The 20,180-nt window shown below is 37.6% G+C and overlaps 1 protein-coding gene across 1 annotated transcript in view; it reads left to right on the top strand.

The window, feature by feature from the left end:
• The window catches only part of lrmda (leucine rich melanocyte differentiation associated), a 299,448-nt gene extending 286,785 nt beyond the window's left edge, over positions 1-12,663 (top strand). The window contains exons 7-8 of the mRNA XM_016512677.1: positions 12,040-12,130; positions 12,217-12,663. Coding sequence (XP_016368163.1) covers positions 12,040-12,119 — 80 coding nt within the window. The 3' untranslated portion in view covers positions 12,120-12,130; positions 12,217-12,663. The remainder of the gene's footprint in view (positions 1-12,039; positions 12,131-12,216) is intronic.
• Positions 12,664-20,180: the final 7,517 nt, after the last annotated feature.

The raw sequence follows: 20,180 nt of genomic DNA, 5'->3' as shown, positions 1-20,180 counted from the left end.
TATATATATATATATATATATATATATATATATATATATATATAGCATATAGAAAATTAAGCCTCTTTTAGGAGCATTAAAGGGACAGTTCAATGAAAAATAAAAATAATTTTCTCGTTCTCATGTTGTTTCAAACAAAAAAAAATATTGTTCAAATATTATTTGTTCTCCCTTCTTTTTCTTTTCATTTTTATATCAAGGTGAAATATGACCAGTGTATTTTATGATAAGCTTTATGAGATTTTCCTAAACAGCCAGTGTACTTCTGAGAAATTAGTTAATGTCAAAGAGTTCTTTTATACAGCTTCTAGGCTTTTTGCTAAATGGAAAACCTCACATTTGTGTGCATATATGTTCATATGCTGCTGATTTTTCACTTCACTTCCTTATTAGAATGAGACACTCCAACAGATCGTTGGATATCATAGACTTGCTAAAGACAGCAGGGACAAAGAAACTCTACTCTATTTCTCTATTTCTGCAAACCCACCTCTGATGTATCAGGCTCAACTTCAGTCACAAAAAGCACAGAAAAAATCATACAGTGGAAGTACAGACAGGAAGACCATCCTTACTCTTTGGCCCATTATATACGCAAGAATCCAGCCTTCTGAGGATGATTATAGAGTCGTCTGTAGCATTATCATAGCTTCTTTAAACACACTAACTGATATTGTCAGAGCAGAGCAAGTTAGGCATATATATAAAGTCTTATGGTTTTACAACAGATGTTCTCATCATTGAGTGGAAATGAACAAGAAATATATTATTATCAGTGTTAGGAAGCTACATTGAAACTATAGCTTCAATTAAGTTCAATTATTACTAAGCAGCATTGAACTACATCTTCGACTATATATAAAAAAAAGACCATGTTATTGTTGTTGAATGTATCTGGTTATTAACTGATTCTCTGGAATTAATCAATGAATAAAGACTTTCCAGTGCTAAATATAGAAAGGACAATTTAGGAGAGCGTGTTTGTTTGTCACCCCAGCTCACTCAGCAGTAAAACTGTGTGAGCAAACAATATGACATTAAAAACAGCATTTGTTCGTTGGAAAAAGTACAGTAGCTCATTACTTGGAAAACCTGCACTATTTTAAAACCGCTGAACTACTGTCACAATACTGAAAATACTAGTTAGCTGATTGCTGCTTTTAGTTATTACTTTTAGTTATTGCTACTTACTCCTCAACATTAGTTATGCTCATCACTGCGCATAATGCTGTGAATAGGTCATATACACAAATTAGACCATGTTCGCCCAACATTTCATGAGGAGTTTGTTGAGTTTTTAAAAATGCAAAAAAACAAAACAAACAAAAAAAAAACATTCTTATCAGATAATAGGATGTGTACAACATAGAGTATGATGATAAAGCATAGGAAAGTTATTCCAATTGCTCAACCTATTATATGGAAGTTTATAGTATATAGTTTATATATTCCTATACTAAAATTAATATACTAGTAGTGCTCTTACAAGCCACTGTCATGGAGGAAGCATTAGTTTCATTAGGAATACTGGTTCAATTATGTGCTTTTGGCTTTGGTAGCGTTTTTAGCTGCTTTCTCTTTCCCAAAGCCACCAGTCTTATTTGTATGCAGTGCAATTTTCAGTTCCCATTCCCAAGCCTGAGCTCGAGTGAAAAATGGCCCGCATTTTCTTGATAGCCCATGTGGATGTGGGGTATAAATGGCTAATGAATTACAGATGAACACTGACGAAAATTAATCTTCCTGATGTCCCTGGGTTATATGGCAACCATTTAAAAGTTTAATCAATACGCTAAAGTTGAAAACATGCAGGCGTTGCAGTTGTTTGGCTATAATAAACATCAGTGGGGAATGGGGAGGCTTGCATCCAGTGCATGCATCATAATGACAGGTATTTATGTTTAATGGACTAAATATTTTTTATTCCATGAGAACAAATGTCAGTTTAACTCTGTAAGTTATGAATTTAGCTTCCCTCGGTTGCTCCCATCAGAAGATTGACATCCTCAAAGACACACTCAAGACTACTTTTACTCTGTTGCTTTGTGTAGAAACTCCCACATTTTAGCAGATGCAGAACGAGGTTGCTTGAGTTTTTTTTCCAGAGTAAAGTATAGATACTAAACTGTTTATGCTATTTCAAAGCTCAGTCGCATTTTGCAAACAAGCAAATTGTTCCCTGAAAACAACAAGCCCTTTTCTTAACTTTCAATGCCTCTGATTCTTGACCCATACTTCAGTGAGACGTCTCTGTCTCCAGCTTTTCTCTTTTTCTTCCGCTGATGAAAACCAGCCTCATTTTTCCAATGCCACACATCTGTGTGTGTGTCAGGAGTGGTCAGTAGTTTGTGGTTCATCGCAGGCTTTGGGCTTAAAGCCAGTCCACTTCAGCTGCATATGGCTCCATTTGAACTGCGGCCCAGTACACCATCACAACTTCAGCCTCCCTTTTGATTGAATAAGTGACATTATCCAGGGTACTAATTTAATATCCTCCAACATTCTCTTCTTTCTTTCTTTTCTCTGGACATTAAGCGTCTCTCGCTCGGTGCGGAGGCAGGCGAATGCAGCTGTTCTTTGGCAGTACATGTGGATATTCATCTCTTCTGGTTTGCACATATTTATTATCTGTGTCTTTGACCTCTAAGTGAATGCAGTAACATGCAGAGTGCTGCCTTCAGGATGTCATTAAAACTGTCTTCTGGCAGGCCAGTAGTAGTTTCTTATTTTGGTTAACAGACGTCGCTGTGAAAATAATATAAAATACAGCTTCGACTTTATAGCAGTTGTCTCCAATAACAACTCTAAAGATCTGTGGACAAAATCAGTGAACTGTAACATTTAATGCCATGAATTATCATTAGCATTAGCACATTTTCCACACAAGTGTTTAAAAGATGATAATTCAAATGCTATTTTCATGTCAGGGAGAGTCTTGAGGCCTTTCTATGTTGGTGTAGGTCTGCAGTGTTGGAGAGCAATACTTTTAAAAGTATCATATTATAATAATCTATCTCATTCAGTGCTATGCTATATTTGCAGACAATTTATATATATATATATATCCGATACAAATGTACCTCTTGACCTTTTATTGCAGCATAAGTGTATTTGCACAAGAATCGCAAATGAAGGGGGGGAAAAAAAGTCTCTGAATGTTTCAACAAAAGATTGTCTCAATAGTTTGCTTTCTTTTCTCATTCCCAACCGGAAAAAAAGATATTCAGTCAAGTTTATGGTGGCCACACCAGTGATTTCCAGGACAGAGCAAATGTACCACTGAAGCACATATCCTGTTATTTTATCTGGTACAAATAGCACGTACAGCTAAATTCCACAGAAGCACTTGGATGCATTATAGTGTAAATTTGACAAGTAATGCATTACCTGAAAAACATAACCTGATTACATATTAGCCCAACAGCTGTAGGTCAGAAGCAGTTGTTTTAGGCCAGATAATGAGGACTCCATCACAGGATGTTGCTGCAGACTGATAAAGGGTCTCAGGCAGATATATTGAGGCTCATATAATAGCACAAGCTCACGGCTACAGCTGCTCACAGCCGTAACTCACCCTCTCGTGCACTCTCACGGATGTCCGTCCGTCTTCCCTTCAGGTATTATTGCAAGCTTGTGAGATAATAAGGAAAGTTTAATTGCATTGTTAATTGATTTTTTCCCACAACATTATTACCCTGATTGATTGCAGGGCTGATGAGAGCATGGGATACAGGGAGAGTACAGGAAAACACTGAGAAAGAGGGAGCAGAGAATAGATAACCTTGATGTTAAGAGCTACATCCTTCGGATATGTCTTTTCTTGACATATTGATGGCCTTCGAAAAGAGAGAAGCTGATTGTATGCAGATCACTTGAGCGGTCAGTTGATGAATTAGATTTTCCTCGTTTAGAGGAGCTCAACAGATTCAAGGATTTTTTTTTTAGTTCTCAAAGTAGTTTCTACATCTTTTTAGTGTATTTTTTTGTCATTAAAAAGTTTTATAGATAAAATAATAATAATAATAATAATAATTTTATGATTGGCCTAAGGGGTGCCTCAATTTTAAGATCACAACTTCTGAGTTTGTGAGTAGTTTGATTTATTAAAACACCTGGCTGAGATTTGTACACTGAAGTACTGGTTTTTCCTTTGTGTTTGCTTTATCAGGGTCTTATGATTTAAATTGTTTAATCAAATTTTAAGGCTATAAAACGTCTTAAATATTATTTTAACAGGTCCTTAATTTTGTGCATAGAATTTTGAAAAGGCCTAAAGTGATTATTGAATTTCAAAAGGCTATGATTTTATTAAATAAATGTGAGTGCTGCACATTCAAAGGAAAAATGAACATTATATAGTCTCATACTTTCAGAGCAGTTCACAATTAATAAAAGCTGCACGTTTATGCCAAATGATTATTTATGATATACTGTTGATGAATTATGACTGTTTACTTTGTTTTTATATTGCAATATGTTGTAGACGAATGTAAAAGTGAATATTTTATCTCACTCATCTTTTTGAATGAGCAGCTGGAAGTAGTAAAGCATAGACATTTCAAAATAAGAGTCCCAGTATTTTTCTTTTTTTTTCTTTTCTGTTGGTAGTTTGGTGACACAATATACATTTCACTAGTATTTTGCTAGACAAAATATATTTTTTAATTGCCTGTCTTTGAAAACATTATTATAGTATCAGCATTTTTTTTTTTTTTTTCGGTTGAATGTGTGCCCTAGACTATTTAACAAAGTAAAAATCTGAGATACAGGATTTGTTTTCAAATTGTATGGGTTTGTTTTGTATGAACATGGTTAATTTTATCTGTCAATGACTGAAAAAAGTTTTAAATTTGATTTTGAAAACACTGTTAAGTAAGGCATATGATAGACATATTGTCTATTTGTTATCTTTGTATTGTTTTGCAGCCCCTTAGCTTTCTGTATCATAACATTCTACTGAAATGATGTATTTTTCCTGGCACTGTAGATTCAGCGGTGACACTGCAGAGGCGCAGGAAACACTCTAACTAGTACCTGAACTAGTTGTAGTGCTAGTAGTGAAACAAGCTTGTACTGTGTGTAAGTCTTATGCATTTTTCACATTGCTCCTCCTGACACTTTTTAAGTGGCGGTGTGATAAATGTTGGCTATTATAATTTCACTGGAGTTTTGCCAGAGGAAGAAAAGCAAAGACAGCAGATTTCCAAGACGTCAGGTGCTGTGATAGCAGGCCATGGAGAGGCTGTGGAGGGCTCGTGTTGTTTGTAATAAGCTGTGAGTGTGCCGGTCCTGTCTTCACCTCGATCTCACATGAAGACAACCTCCTCTCCTCTCCAAACATCCAGGTATGACAGGACGGGAACAATGCTTTCAACCTTTTCCCTGCCAGAATATGCAGCATGGAAACATTAGCTTCCCGAAAAATTTTAATCTGTCACTGTAATGGCTGTGTGTGAGTGTCTGGAATAAAGAGAAGGCCAGGCCCTGACAGTGTTTTTTCATATTAGCTATCAGCTCATCAGCCGTCCCCATGGGTTCAAGTTGGACTCTGCTTTCCACTAACAGGTTATGTAAGAAATAGCTGCTTCTGCGTTTTACCTTTTCTCCTGCCTTTGTCTCTCGCTCCTTTTTTTTTCTCATGTAATAAGCAGAGTGTCCAGCTGTGGAAGTTGGCTGCAGTGTGCAAAATTTGCAGTGTGCTGTATTATATCACTCGTCACCCTAAACATGCTCCCCCGTCCCTGGCAGGCCCATGTGTGTTTTCCTCTCTGCTCCCCACAGAGGTGTGTTTAAAGAAGTCAGCCTGCAGGGGGAAAGGATGAACATCTCCCAGAGCTGTGCCATTTGCAGACCGCTGCTTTAAGCGCTAATTAACATAAGTAACAATTTAATAACTTTAAAATGTCATGGCATAACTGTAAAAATCTTTAAAATATTTTCCTTCCACCTTGAATACACTTGCTAAACTTAACTGAAATGTATCCAAATTTATTTAGAATTATTTTGTTTTTGAAATATTTAAGTACTTCCCCCGAAATACCTTTTTTAAGATATAAAAAAGTATTCAAAAATGATATTTTTATCATTTATTATTAATGTTATAATTTGTATTATTAAAATGTAAAAAAGTGTTGTTGTTAATAATAATAATAATATTATATATATATTTTTAATCAGGCTATAAGGCTTTTAAATATTAATAATATATTTAAAGAAAAAACTGTTTCACTTTTTTCAAGAAACTATATAATGCCGAACTACTTTTAACAAGACATTTTTCTTTATTACAGTTACACCACCTACTTATTTATTTTCTTACTTTACTTTACTTTACTTTATTTTAAAAGAATAGTTAACCCCAAAATTACAATTTTGTCATTTACTCACCCTCATGTTGTTCCAAACCTGTATGAATTTATTTTGTCTGCTGAACACAAAAGAAGATATTTTGGAGAATGTTGATAATAAAACAGCTGCTGGTAGCCATTGTCTTCCGTAGTGTTTTTTTTTTGTTTTTTTTGTTTTTCCATATATGTAAGTCAGTGGCTACCAGCAACTGTTTGGTAGCCCATACAACATACAATACAACATACAACCAATACAACATTCTTCAACATATCTTCTTTCGTGATCAACAGATGAAATACAGATGAATACAGGTTTGGAACAACTTGAGAGTTAGACAAAATTGAGAGTTAGAAAAAAAGTTCAGCCAAAAAAGTAATTTTTGGGTGAACTATGCCATTAAGTCTTACCAAACATATCTTCTGGACTTTAAATACAGACAATGAAAGCTTGTTTATCATAGAAGCAGTTTATTAAAGTCTTTTCCTTTATGAAATGCATTTTTGAATAACTTCTTATAGATCCAGACATCATTGACCCATGAATATGTTTGCTGGTGCTCTGTGATCTCTCTCACTCTCACTGAAGGGGTGCTGCAGTGTTCAGGATGATTGTGCTGCAGTTGGGTGCTAGTCTTATTCCCTGGTGAGGTGAAGTGTACAAGAATCTCCTCTCAAATCAGCGCTCTGATAGTCAGAATGAGCATACAGGGATCCAGCGGCGGTACCTCGATCCCCAGGGCAACTGCAGCAGCTGGAGTGCAAAAACCCTGTCACCCCCTCAGAACAAGTACTTGCGCTGGCAGAGCTGTCCGCTGCCCCCCCACACCCATCCACAGAGCGAGGGGCTCTGATCTGATGTGAACAGACATCTCACACTTCACAGTTTGGATCACCTCAACTTGCGAGGATGGCAAGGAAAATGAGTGTCGCTCGGCTACAAAAGTCAAAATTTAGATTGACTGAGTTTGTCCCGGGCCTTCGGGCTGACACAAGCTGGCCTGCCACTAACTTGCTTTCAACCTTTTCCCTGCCAGAATATGCAGCATGGAAACATTAGCTTCCCGAAAAATTTTAATCTGTCACTGTAATGGCTGTGTGTGAGTGTCTGGAATAAAGAGAAGGCCAGGCCCTGACAGTGTTTTTTCATATTAGCTATCAGCTCATCAGCCGTCCCCATGGGTTCAAGTTGGACTCTGCTTTCCACTAACAGGTTATGTAAGAAATAGCTGCTTCTGCGTTTTACCTTTTCTCCTGCCTTTGTCTCTCGCTCCTTTTTTTTTCTCATGTAATAAGCAGAGTGTCCAGCTGTGGAAGTTGGCTGCAGTGTGCAAAATTTGCAGTGTGCTGTATTATATCACTCGTCACCCTAAACATGCTCCCCCGTCCCTGGCAGGCCCATGTGTGTTTTCCTCTCTGCTCCCCACAGAGGTGTGTTTAAAGAAGTCAGCCTGCAGGGGGAAAGGATGAACATCTCCCAGAGCTGTGCCATTTGCAGACCGCTGCTTTAAGCGCTTGAACATGTGAGGAAGCAGTCATGCTGCTTCAGATCAATATTACAGCTCCAGTCGTCACCAGACACTGAACTGAGCCACACTTTATTAATCATGTGCATTCTCTATCACTAGATTTAAACCATCAGACACTGTTCCAGGCACTCATATGTACTGCCACTAACTCGCCGAGGAAGGAGAGCGCGGGACTGGAGTGACACGTCGGAGAGAGCTGGTTCCCTATCGCTCGCGGTGGGGAAGGGGAGGAGCGGCTACTTTGAAGCAATGGGAAAAGGAAAGTGTCAGATTCGGTTAGCATCCAGACTGGTGTTGGAATATGCTTGGCACTAATATGGCACCAGTATCTCTGTCCTCATCTCTGTTCACTGTCAGTATGTGCGATTCCACGGCCCGTCTCTCTGCTGCTCTGACAGTGTCTTCTCGGATTATGTTAGTTGCGCGCTCAGAGCGCTGCCGCAGCTCACCCATCACTCAGCCGCTTTGTTTGAAGCCTGCCCTTTTTTGTCATTAATGCACTTGATGTCTATTTAAAACCGGTGGAGAGCATGGTATCTGTTTTCCTGTCAGGAGATCATTGACAGCATTAATGTCACTTGTCCTTGCCTCATTTACTAAAGCGCTGACACCTAGCTGCAGTCTGCCACATCCATCAAGCACCTCTATTTCTCTCTCTCTGTCTCTCAGTCGCTGGCATGTCAAAACGATCCTGTCTTTAACACACTCAGACTGGGCTGTCTCCACACATCACATATAGGCCTTCCTCATTTACTAAAGCGCTGACACCTAGCTGCAGTCTGCCACATCCATCAAGCACCTCTATTTCTCTCTCTCTGTCTCTGTCGCTGGCATGTCAAAACGATCCTGTCTTTAACACACTCAGACTGGGCTGTCTCCACACATCACATATAGGCCTCTCAGTCAACTAACATTTTCAGCCAAGCAGAAGGAAGATGTAAACAATACAAGCGCTGCATTCTTCTTCCTAACTCTGGCATATGTTTTGCCAGGACGTATATTGTTGATGTATGAGAGAAGTGAACAGAGTCACACTCTCAATGAGTTATGACCAGTCTCGAAGCTCGCGAGGAGAAAGCCCTATTAATCCTCACGAATGTTGCATTAGTCACAGCTTGATGATGATTATTTTGGTTGAGCACCATAGCAACACCACTAGCACCTTTACAACTGTCTAGTAACAACTTAGGCACCACTCAGAACTCCCTAGCAACCACCAGCAACAAATACTTAGAAAAACCACATCTGACGTCATCTTAGCGACCACCCATACATCCCAAGCAACGCCCTAGCAACTGCCTAGCAATACCTTTACTACTACACAGAATACCATAGCAGCAACTACCTAGATACATGCTAAGAAATACTCAGAACACCTTAGCAACTGTTAGCAACAACCAACAATTAATAATTAGACATTCCTGGCATCACCCTAGCAACCACCAAGAACACTCTAGCAACTGCCTAGCAATGACTTTACTACCACCCAGAATATTATAATACCGAGTACCTAGCAACATGTTCACAAATATTCAGAGCATCTTAGCAACTAACAACGTCCTACCAATCACCTAACAACATCTTAGGGTCCACCCATAAATCCCTATCGATACCCTAGTAGCCACCCAGCAACTGCCTAGCAATGCCTTTGCTTCCACATAGCAAGAAGCAGCTACCTAGCGACATGCTGAGAAATATTCTGAACACCTTAGCAACTGTTAACAACGTCCTAGCAACCATCTAAAAACAACGTAGCGACCAGCCAGACATAACTAGCAGTTTCCTTGCAACACCCTAGCAACCACACAGAACACTCTAGCAAATGCCTAGAAATTACTATCTATTACTTAGCAATTACTACCACCCCAATTACTAACACTTAGAATACCACAGCACCAACTACCTAGCAACAAATACTCCTTAGAATACCTTAGCAACTGTCTAGCAGCATCCTAGCAGCCATCTAACAACATCTTAGGGACCACCCAGAGCACCCTAGCAATGCACTAGCAATCATCTCACCCTACACCCTAGCATTGTCCTAGCAACCACTCAAACTTTGATACAATAGTAATATCTTGTTTTTATAAATTCTGTGTAGTATCTTGTGTAAAAAAATATGATGCAGGAATATAGTAATGATTCATAATCATGTTATATATAAAAAAAATATTATCATGTTATATATTAAAAATTAGTATTAATGTAGTATTTTCTTGTGATAACATCACTGTAGCGTTTACTGCAGCAGTACTTGATAAGGCCTGTATTGATGCACTGTAAGTAGACATAAGCAAATTCCTTCTGTATTGCTCTTTTCTATCATAACGTTAATTTGTTTTATTGAATGAGTGGAGATGATCTACAACAGTGAGTGGCAGCTTCACACAGTGGATCATATTAAAACAGCCATGTGTGTTCTTGTCCTGTAGGAGTGTTGGTCGCCGTGATTTTGCCAAGTAAGACATGTTCCTGGATCAACATCTTTTGTTGATCCTGGATCAACATTACTGTCCAAAAATACAGACTTAACCCAATCCCTACCCCTAAACCTAAGGACCCATAATTTATTCCTAAAATCAGAGGAAAATGATAGCTGATTAACAAGGGTGTAGAAGCACCTAATCCTGATTGTAAGCCTAAAACTGACATTTCCTGAAAAGTTATCTCTCAATTCTGATTGGTTGATTGGAATGATGTTCTACTTGGTCAAATCACGCTCACCAGGAGTGTTAATGCTCTGGCACAGTGTCTCTTACACACTCCGTCAGAGTGTCTGGACAATGAATGAAGCTAATGCTCACCTTATCAAACACTGTTGATCAGTAAATCAGTACGATGAGCTCACTGTTGATCTTCACCCTTACTGTCTTTTCATCTCTCTCTCTCTTTCTCGCTCTCTTTCTGAAGAAAGCAATCTCTTGGCTTGTTATTGTCTAGACAATGCCCTCAGGCTAAATGTTGTCTCTCTGGTGTTCTCAGACTTTAGACGGATGCACTGTCTCCCCCGACACACCTTTCATGCCAGAAATTTGAGTGAGAAATGACAGACTCTGGAGACACATTCTGAGTTTTTTTTTTTGCAGCAGCAGTGTTTGTACTTTACTGACAAACCGCTTTCTGATGGATAAACAGTAACAGAGAACTGTAACATTTTTCGTCGTTCATATGTTCGTAATCATAACACATTATTATATCTATCTATCTATCTATCTGTGTAAAAATTATAAATGCAATTTTAAAAATAGCTTTTTTAATATCTCTTGTTTTCAACCAATATGAAGATATAAAGGAAGAAATAGTTAATATTTATCACTATTTTACCACAAAGTACTGCAGTATATCAAAAAGCAATTATATACAGTACAGTAATGTTGCTTGTGTGTGTGTGTGTGTGTGTGTGTGTGTGTGTGTGTGTATATACCAAAAATGGTCAAACCAAAAATAATTCAGACACCAGATAAAATTATTGATATTTTTTTTTACTAGTGGGTGCAGGACACTATAGTTCATTTATGCAAGTGAGGATAGCAAAAAAACGTAAACTGTGACATATTATACTCAAAAATTCTTCATACAGTGGACTACCAGTAAAACTGATAAAAATTTGGGACCAAAAAATATTCAGACACTTTGACCTGACCATGCTTTTCTTAAGTGTTATCTGACATTATCAAGATGAATTTGTTCTGACACAGTTTAACTCTGAGTTCTTGTCATATTTTATTAACATTTTCTAAACTATAGCGAATAAACTGTGATGTGTGAAATGTTGAAGGTGTCTGAATAAATTTAGATTTGACTGTGTGTGTGTGTGTGTGTGTGTATACATAATCAAATCAATATAAACAATTAACAAAAGTGTATTGATGATAATAAAATAAACATAATGAAACATGAATCATGGTGGATTTCTGTTGTGTGCAAGTTGTGAAGTTGAATATTTTTCCATAATCACTTCTCATACAATTAGATGATGTATTTAAACATCAAACTGAAAATAATATTTAATGTGCTATTAATATTTTTGTGTTATTATAATCGCAATATTTCAACTTGAGGGTTACAGCATCTGATCGTTTCAGTGCAGAATTCACATGAAGTCGGTTTGACATTGACGTTGTAGTTAAATGTCATTTTGACATGCTCTTCTCTCTTACTTTCAGGGGTTTTCACCAAGTGCCGTTATGTCTACTACGGCAAGCACTCAGAGGGCAATCGATTCATCCGCAATGACCAGCTCTGACTGACAGACAGGTCAGTGGATAGACACACGAGGGGGCTTTACAAAGATATCCTGCGCATATTATTATAAATATACATGTTTCCACTCGCATTTTAAGCAGCCAAACCCAGCCCTCTAGTGCCGTCTGCTGAGTGTGCCTTCCCTGCCACCTCCCATCGCTCTCGCTCCGTCTGAGCAGTGCCATCCAGATTGACATGATTGCCTTTAAGCAGCCGCGGTGACAGACACACACGCGGCCGAGCACTCGTCCTGACAGCCGCGGCTCCATGATGGATTGCCTGCTCCAACTGCTGCTCTCCCCAGGTCAAAGGTCCCACCTGAGGCTTCGGGCTGCCCGCACGGAAGCCCAGGATGAGCTCCTCTCAAAGTCAAAGCTAAAGTTAAAGAGAAAGATCGGGGGGTTTACGCTTTAGCCCTCATAAAAAGTAAAGCTTATTACATGGTTTTGTAACCATGTCATTTTCCGTACATTACTGAAGGCAGGATGTCAGTTTGAGTCATTGAAGGGTTTTGTTCATTTTTGTTCCAAAAAAAAAAAAAAAAAGTTAAAAAGGCTAATAAATGTAAACAATTTAATTGTGTGTTTGTTTAAATTTATCAGCCTTTTTAAGCTTTCAAAATAAAAGGCATGTCAGGCAAGTGCTCACCATCAATTGGCACAAGTTTTTTTTTATACGTAGAAATGTTATTTTTAAATTATTAGCTCTTATTTTTCTTTTTTTGTAACACAGTTTGCTTTCATATTTAATTTATGCTATTATGTTTTAATGATCCAAATCTTTATTGAATGTTTTCAGCATGAGTCCTTTCAGAAATGCAGCTGCGAGGCCCTCACAGGCTCTTGACTCTGCAGCATGTGTATGTTTGCGAGGTGCATGTGCATGTCGTGTGTGAAGTTTGTGTGTTGCGGGGGCAGTTGTTTCAGTGCCGGAGCCTGGAGGAGCTGTGAAAGAAAGAGGTAATGAGCTTTGCTTTATTTCATTCTTCCTCTGGAAGGAGAGAGCAAAGAAAGACAGCAGCTCTGACAGTGAAAATGGAGGAGGTGGATGCATGTATGTGTGAGGGGGGAGTCAACAACTTTCTCCAGTCTTTTTGATGGTTTCCTCATGCGTTTTTTTTTGGACCTATTCACGTTATTTTAATGATTTCTTTTCATGTTTTAAAAAATCCATAATGTCCTTTGCTGTGCTTTGGAAACAAATTTTATTAGCAGTGACCAAAAAGTTGGGCAAACATTTAAAACATCAACTCCATTAGGTAGAGCGATGGTGATGAATGTTTTATGTGCATCCAATTTATTTTGCCTCACTGTTTTTTTTTCTTCTCTTTTCTTTTTTAATATTACATTCTACATTTAAAGTTGAGTTCATGCACTGAACTAGCCAAAGATCCACTGCAAACAAAATAAGTTTATATTTTAAACAAGAAGATTCAAAAGATTTCGACTTGTTTTAAAGATTTTAAATGAATTGTGATTTGTTATTAGTTTGCTTGTTGTATGAATCATCTTTTTATATGGGTAGTTGACATGACATGTAAAAGTATCCATCTAAAACTACTGGAAATAATTTTTTAAATCATAAAATAATTATACATATTGTTTTGATGACTTCATATTGATTTAACAGACTATGCAGTATTTGCACTTTTTAAAAAAAATGTATAGCTGAATAAAATAATTATAAAAAATACATTAAAATATGTATAAATGTAATGAAATGAAAAATATGCATATAAATAATGAAAATGGGTAGTATATTACTGTATGTACTGCGATTATTGCAAGTAATATACTATAATTGTACAAATATAATACCATAATCATGAAATATTATTTCTGATTATCATTTTGATTAAATAACCATGTGCTATCCACTATCATAAGCAAAAAATAAATAAATAAAATAGCTTGGAAAAAAATTTATGACAGTCTAGTGTTCTTTCAATATTTAAACAAGCTGGGAACTGCAATTGTTTTTATTAATATTACTGTTAGTATTATTTTTAAATGTCTGAACCTTATTGTTTTGTTTTTTTTCTCCTTGTAAACATTAATTATTAATGGCATAATTTTGCCTGGCCTCATCTTGCTTAATTGCCGTGTGTTAAACGGCCTCCCAAGTATGCCATCCAAATTAGCCCAGCAAATGAGAGACGTAGTTTTGGATGTGAAAGAAAGCATGTGTACCCGGAACAGCGCTCGGCAATGTGAAGCACGCAGGGAAAGGTCACAGATAGCCCAGTGCAATGATTTGGTGTGCAGCGGCTGTGTGGGTTTGACTGTGGGTCACAGGTTGTGTGCGTCTGGTCCAAGTGTGTGTTTCAGTGTCTGTTCTGTGTCTGAGAGGGACACGGTGCAATGGGAATATTGTACTAAATGTGTGTGTGCGGGTTGTTTATTGTGTGTGTGTGTGTGTATATACAGTACATTTGTGTCTTCTGCCCTATGAGACTATGCTTGCTGGAGAGCATGGTCACTAGTGCGGGCGTTTCTAAATGACAAGGTTTATTTGTCGGTGTTGTGATATGTTCTGAGAAAAGTGGCACTGACAGCTGGTGGAGGCAGCAAGAAGGAGCCACAACAAGTCCCCCCTAACCACACAAAATGTCATCTCTTCCCTGGCTGGCTCACCCAACCATCCCCATGAAAAGAACAGACATTTAAAACTTTGTGACATGTGTCAGAGACGCTGCCATTGAGCCACTGCCGCTGATGTAGCCAGAATTGACAGCACCCGAGCCGCTGGAGCTGGCTTGGGGACATACCGAGTTTGGTGAGTGTCAGTTCCCATCCTCGTCAGGGCCTCATCTCAAGCAGCTCCACAAATATAAACAGCATTAGAAGGCGGGCGGAAGTGCAGCGGGAAGACATATGCTGACACACACACACACACACACACGTGTTCGGGAGAGAGATGCTTGGGAGAGGCGTGCGGTGGGGACTAATTAAGGTGTGAGAAGTGAAGAGCAACCTGTAGGCTCTGACCTGGGACTCCCATGCTCGCAGGGCTCCAGGAAATGCTCCTCGCTAGAAGAACACAGGGATATGGGCCCTGAGAAAATTAATGGAAAGGGTGGGAACTAAATGAACATGAAAAGATTATCTCAGTTTGACAAGATGCTAACGGAACAATCATGGTTTCAAGTTTTGAATCTATGCACATTATTGACATGCATAAGTGGCCATTTTTGCTCATAAACACAGTAATAACACATTTATAACATAGTAATAGCAAGTAATCTTAGAATTTAATTGTATCTTGATTTCATGCATACAGTAAACCATTTAAAGGTGATAATATAATAGAATAGGTGGAAAGAGTGGGACCTAAATGAACATGAACAGTTTGATGAGATTTTATTGAAATGATCGTGGTTGACAATTTTTGAAACGATCCACATTATTGGCATGCATGCGTAAGTGGTCATTTTTGCATCAACACATTAAGTCTTTATATGTAATGTATTATAGAAGCATTTAAATCCATTAATTATGCCTTGTAATATACCTTATAATGCAGTGTATTATATCAGTTATAATACTTACCTATTCATTGTTACACCTTCAAAAAGTCTAATGCATGAAAGGAACCTGCAAATATTATAATGAATTATAACTTTGGCTATAATTATTTATGAAAAGATATAATGCTTTACAATGTCCATTATTAATACCTATATAATTCATTATACATACAGGCTTCTCGTTTCACAAGTTTTACTATTAGATTATATAGTAATAACATTGTCTGTCTGTCTGTCTGTTTATCTATCTATCTATCTATCTAACTATCTATCTATCCCCCCAAAAAATGTAATCAACATTTTGGATTACTTTTTATGTAAAGCAAAAAAATATAGACAGTGAAAATCTGGTGGAAGGCCTACAGTAGTGTATATGATATTTAACAGCTAACAAAATAGTAAGAAGAAAAGTGGCAGAAGATTGGGCAGCGTACAATGTCTGGTCCGTATATGTAGTTCCCCGAGTTTTGTAAAAAAGCCCAGAGCTGTATCAGAGCATCACAGCACTACTACCCAACAGTCAGCACGGATGCCCGTCAAAGCAGCGACGGGAAATCATCTGTAGTCATCAGTTATTAGGCTATTCTCTCTGAATGACTGACGTCTGCGAATGCAAATGAGAACGTGTGCCGCGTGTGATTGACAGCTGTGCGCTGATAGCGTATGCTAACTGAATGAGTGAGAGATGAGACGGGGAGCAGATCGCTCTCCAAAAGCTCACGGCTCCATCCTTTACGACAGACACGAGGAGATATTAGCCCGGGCAGACGGGAGAGGGAAAAGGGCAGGCGGGGAGAGAAAGAGCTTTATTTCCGGCACGGTTTCAGATGAGTAGCATTTGTCATGGAAGGGGAAGATGGTGTAATTAGCTTGTCAGTCTGCTTTAGGCTGAGCTTGCGAGCGCCGGTAAGAAAGATGGACGAACTGCCACACGAGTTGACAGGCAGTCGATAATGTGGCAATTAATGTCATAAATAATTCCTCTACCAATTATATTCGAATGGACCCTGCGCTTTAAAAAGAGAATGGTGTTCCCTTATCATTTCCTTTATCAGCAAGCATTGCCATCATTTCCAACATAATTATTTCTCTTTAAACATCGAAAGAGAGGAGGAGCTGTACTTTCAAGTGTAGAAAAAATACTCAATCTTTTTTATTCTTTTTTTATTAAATAATGAACACACCATTAGGATCGTGTGTGTGTTTGTGTGCTTTAAATGTCATGGTCGGGTCCTAGACAAGATTACACGCTAATGTAATTTCAAAATATGGAGGGCATTAGATAAATCAATTTGGCTTGTTATGTTAAAGGTTGCCAAAGCCTTACTAACATGCAGCGTATTGATCCAACACCACCTTCTACTGTGGGAAAATGCTGGTCTATCTGTTCTCCAAAGTCAAAGCAAATGTTTCCCAGAATACATAAATTACTGTACAAACTACATGAGCCAACATGCTCTACAAGGCAATGCTCTTCAAATATTTACATCTATTCATGCCATCACAATCGGTTATGTTTCCAGATGACAGGCTATTTCATATTTGTCTACGCTAAATGACAGATATATGCCTGATTAACATTGGAATTCATGGACGTCCATCTACACTATTACTGTCCTAGTGAACACATAATAAATGTTTATGGCTTCCTCTTTCTCACTGTATCAGTGGCTTTGCCATTATTAATTGTCTGTCTGGGGTGAATCAAATGGCTGGGGGGCTTCCCATCCATAGTTGTTAAACCACTCTTGAAATGGATGAGCAAATAAAAGGAGCTCAACTCATGCAAAGCGTCAGTAATGTTGTGTAAAACCCTGTTAAATACGTCGGATGGCTCTTTGGTGTGGGAAGGATGGCCGCAGCTGTAATATATAGCCCGGGCCGTGATGGCTCAAGGTCACATCAGCCACCTCTACATAATGCATGAACCCCCTCCTTCCTCAGTCAGTGTCCAATCACTCAGGCCCAACCTTGGGAGGAAAATTTTACTAAGTAAATCAGTGAACATGCTGGCATTTCTATTAACCTCCAATGTGCAACCGACAGCAAGATGAATAATGCTAAATAATAACATGTGGCTGTAAATCAGCTTTACAGCTTGAAGGTGAGCTGAAACTGCACTGTGTACTATGTGCCGTCGGACATTATTTGCAATGCTTCAAAGCTAAAGGCCTTGCTCGGGTACAGCAAATGATCTCGCTAAGCTAGTCACATCTTAAATGAAGCTGTCTGTAGTCCGTATGCAAAATAGCTGCCATGCTGAGATTTGACGTGAGGTCTGTTTCAGCTGAAGGTTTGATTATTTTTATTTTTTTGTACTTTTCCCCCCAGTTGATAAAAAAGATTTCTTATCGTGTATTTTAAATGATGGACCAAATCTATATTGTACTTCGACCTTTTGTCTTCATTCTTCAGGCCTTTTGGTTTACACTTTGTTGAAGCCTCACTACATTTAGGCCTTAAGCTGTTATTTTATATGCTTGACTTGAAAATCAAAGCATCCATGAGACGGTGGTGGAAATATTGGCATTTTCTTACATTTTCATAGCAGGGAAGGGAGGGAAGACGACGCAAAACCAGTGAGCGTGTAAGATCTTGATTGTGTGAGATGTTAATGAATTGATTTAATTATCTAAAAATAAAAAAATAAAGTTATTTTATATAAATTAAAATAAAAAAGGTTGACCTTTAAGATGGAGTGTTTTTTCTTATTTTAAAATAATGTATATAATGTAGTTAAATAGCTTAATGTGCAGAGATAACTTAAATAAATTTATATGTTGATTCCTCCGAGAAGCATAAACTAGTGGTTTCTTTCTATGTAATATTACTGTGTAATTCAGTTTGTAAAATGAACATTGACTTCTATTGTATGGGCCAAAACAACAACAACAACTGAAACAGTCTCAAAATGTCCTTTTATAATATCTTTTTTTTTTTTTTAAGACTTAATTTTTGAGTTAATTATCCCGTTTTCCTTTTTTCTTTCTCTTTCTTTCTTCCTTCATAACATTCTGTAGAAAATAGCATTCTTAAGAAGCCTTTGGGATTATGAAATATTCATACTTTTTTTTTTTTTCTTCTTAAATTAAAAATTAGAAAAATATTAGAAGAAAAAAAAGGATGCTTCATGAATCTGGTCTGATGGCACAGACAGCAGCTCAACAGTGACACTCAGCAGCAGCTAATAGTGTAATACTGTTCTCAGTTTTAAAGACATATGGACCAGGGGCGTGTCTACGTGGTGGCCGCCAGTGCCCCCGACTGGTCCCCCCATTTAAAATTCAGACAAAATTATCCCATCTGTCAACACTAAAGGTGAACTGCCTTCATCTTTGGTCAGTTTATGGTAGGGTAATTTTGATGATTTCAATACAGACTCATTTATTTTTCTTTACTGACATGACAGTTCCTCTCATTTATCTTCATGCATGCAGTGACAATTAATATTGTTGTAAATATCACACGTTACAGGGTGAAGCTGCAAAGAGAAATCAAGGTAATGGATTTCTTTCCATGCTGAAGTGTGTGTTAGTGTTTTCTCAGTAACATATTTTTAATGATATGGCACTGTTAGGGAGAGATTCGCCTTACACATTTTCTCTTCAGATCGTTTTTTGTGTTGAGGAAAGCTTGCTCTACAAGACAATTACATTACTCCCTGTGGATTTATTTTCTCTCTATGTAGACAGGCAGACTAATGCATGTGGAGAAAGAGCTTGATTGACCACTGCCAACAAACGTTTGTTGAGAGGAGAGGCCATTTTTGATGCCATGTTAAATTAGTCATGATTTTCCTCCCAGTCTTCACGCTGAGCGAAATCGTGTAATATTAGCAAATGATAGACCAGGCGTGTATAAATAACGGCTTGCCTTTATTTATATATCATCATCATCATTAATTTGTTTTGAGAGTAATTTCATGTGAAATCTCTCAAGCGTGTGGATGTAACATGTTGCTTTATTAGTTCCATTGGCAGGTAAATCCCAATTAATGCCATTTTCATCTCATACTGAAAGAATGCAGAAATATGACAATATCAACAGAACAGGAATTTGCTTTTTCTATCCTTCAAATTTTTAATTGTCATATTTGTACATTTTGTACAAGGTAAAATGATTAAAAAATGATCAGAGACGTCAATGAATAGTTTAGTCTATTTATGTCAATTATTATCTATGTAAATTTACACATTTTAAAATGTATAAGGGGGAATTGCTGTAAAAATGTATGTATGCCATTTATAATCCTATTCTGTTCTAGTTCATTTAAATGGTCCTGTGGTGTGATTACATTCATTTGTATTTTACAGTTATTTAATTTATTAATTTACCAGGTAGTATGTAATTTAATATTAGGTCAAAATAATGACCAACATGCTGTCTGAATAAGTTTTGGGAAGTTGACGTGTTATACTTCATATCTAAGAACAATTCATTTTGGCTGAAAAAGTGAAATAATTGTTCTTCGAGACTTCTTTTTCGAAATTGCAGGAGACCATTGACTTTTGTGTGCATGCTCAATCTTAGTCTTCT

The sequence above is a fragment of the Sinocyclocheilus rhinocerous genome, unplaced genomic scaffold (genome assembly GCF_001515625.1).
Source record: "Sinocyclocheilus rhinocerous isolate Xijiao unplaced genomic scaffold, SAMN03320098_v1.1 scaffold295, whole genome shotgun sequence".
Classification (NCBI taxonomy): Eukaryota; Metazoa; Chordata; class Actinopteri; order Cypriniformes; family Cyprinidae; genus Sinocyclocheilus; species Sinocyclocheilus rhinocerous.
The sequence above is the reverse complement of the archived record's forward strand: the minus strand, read 5'-3'. Positions and strand labels throughout refer to the sequence as shown.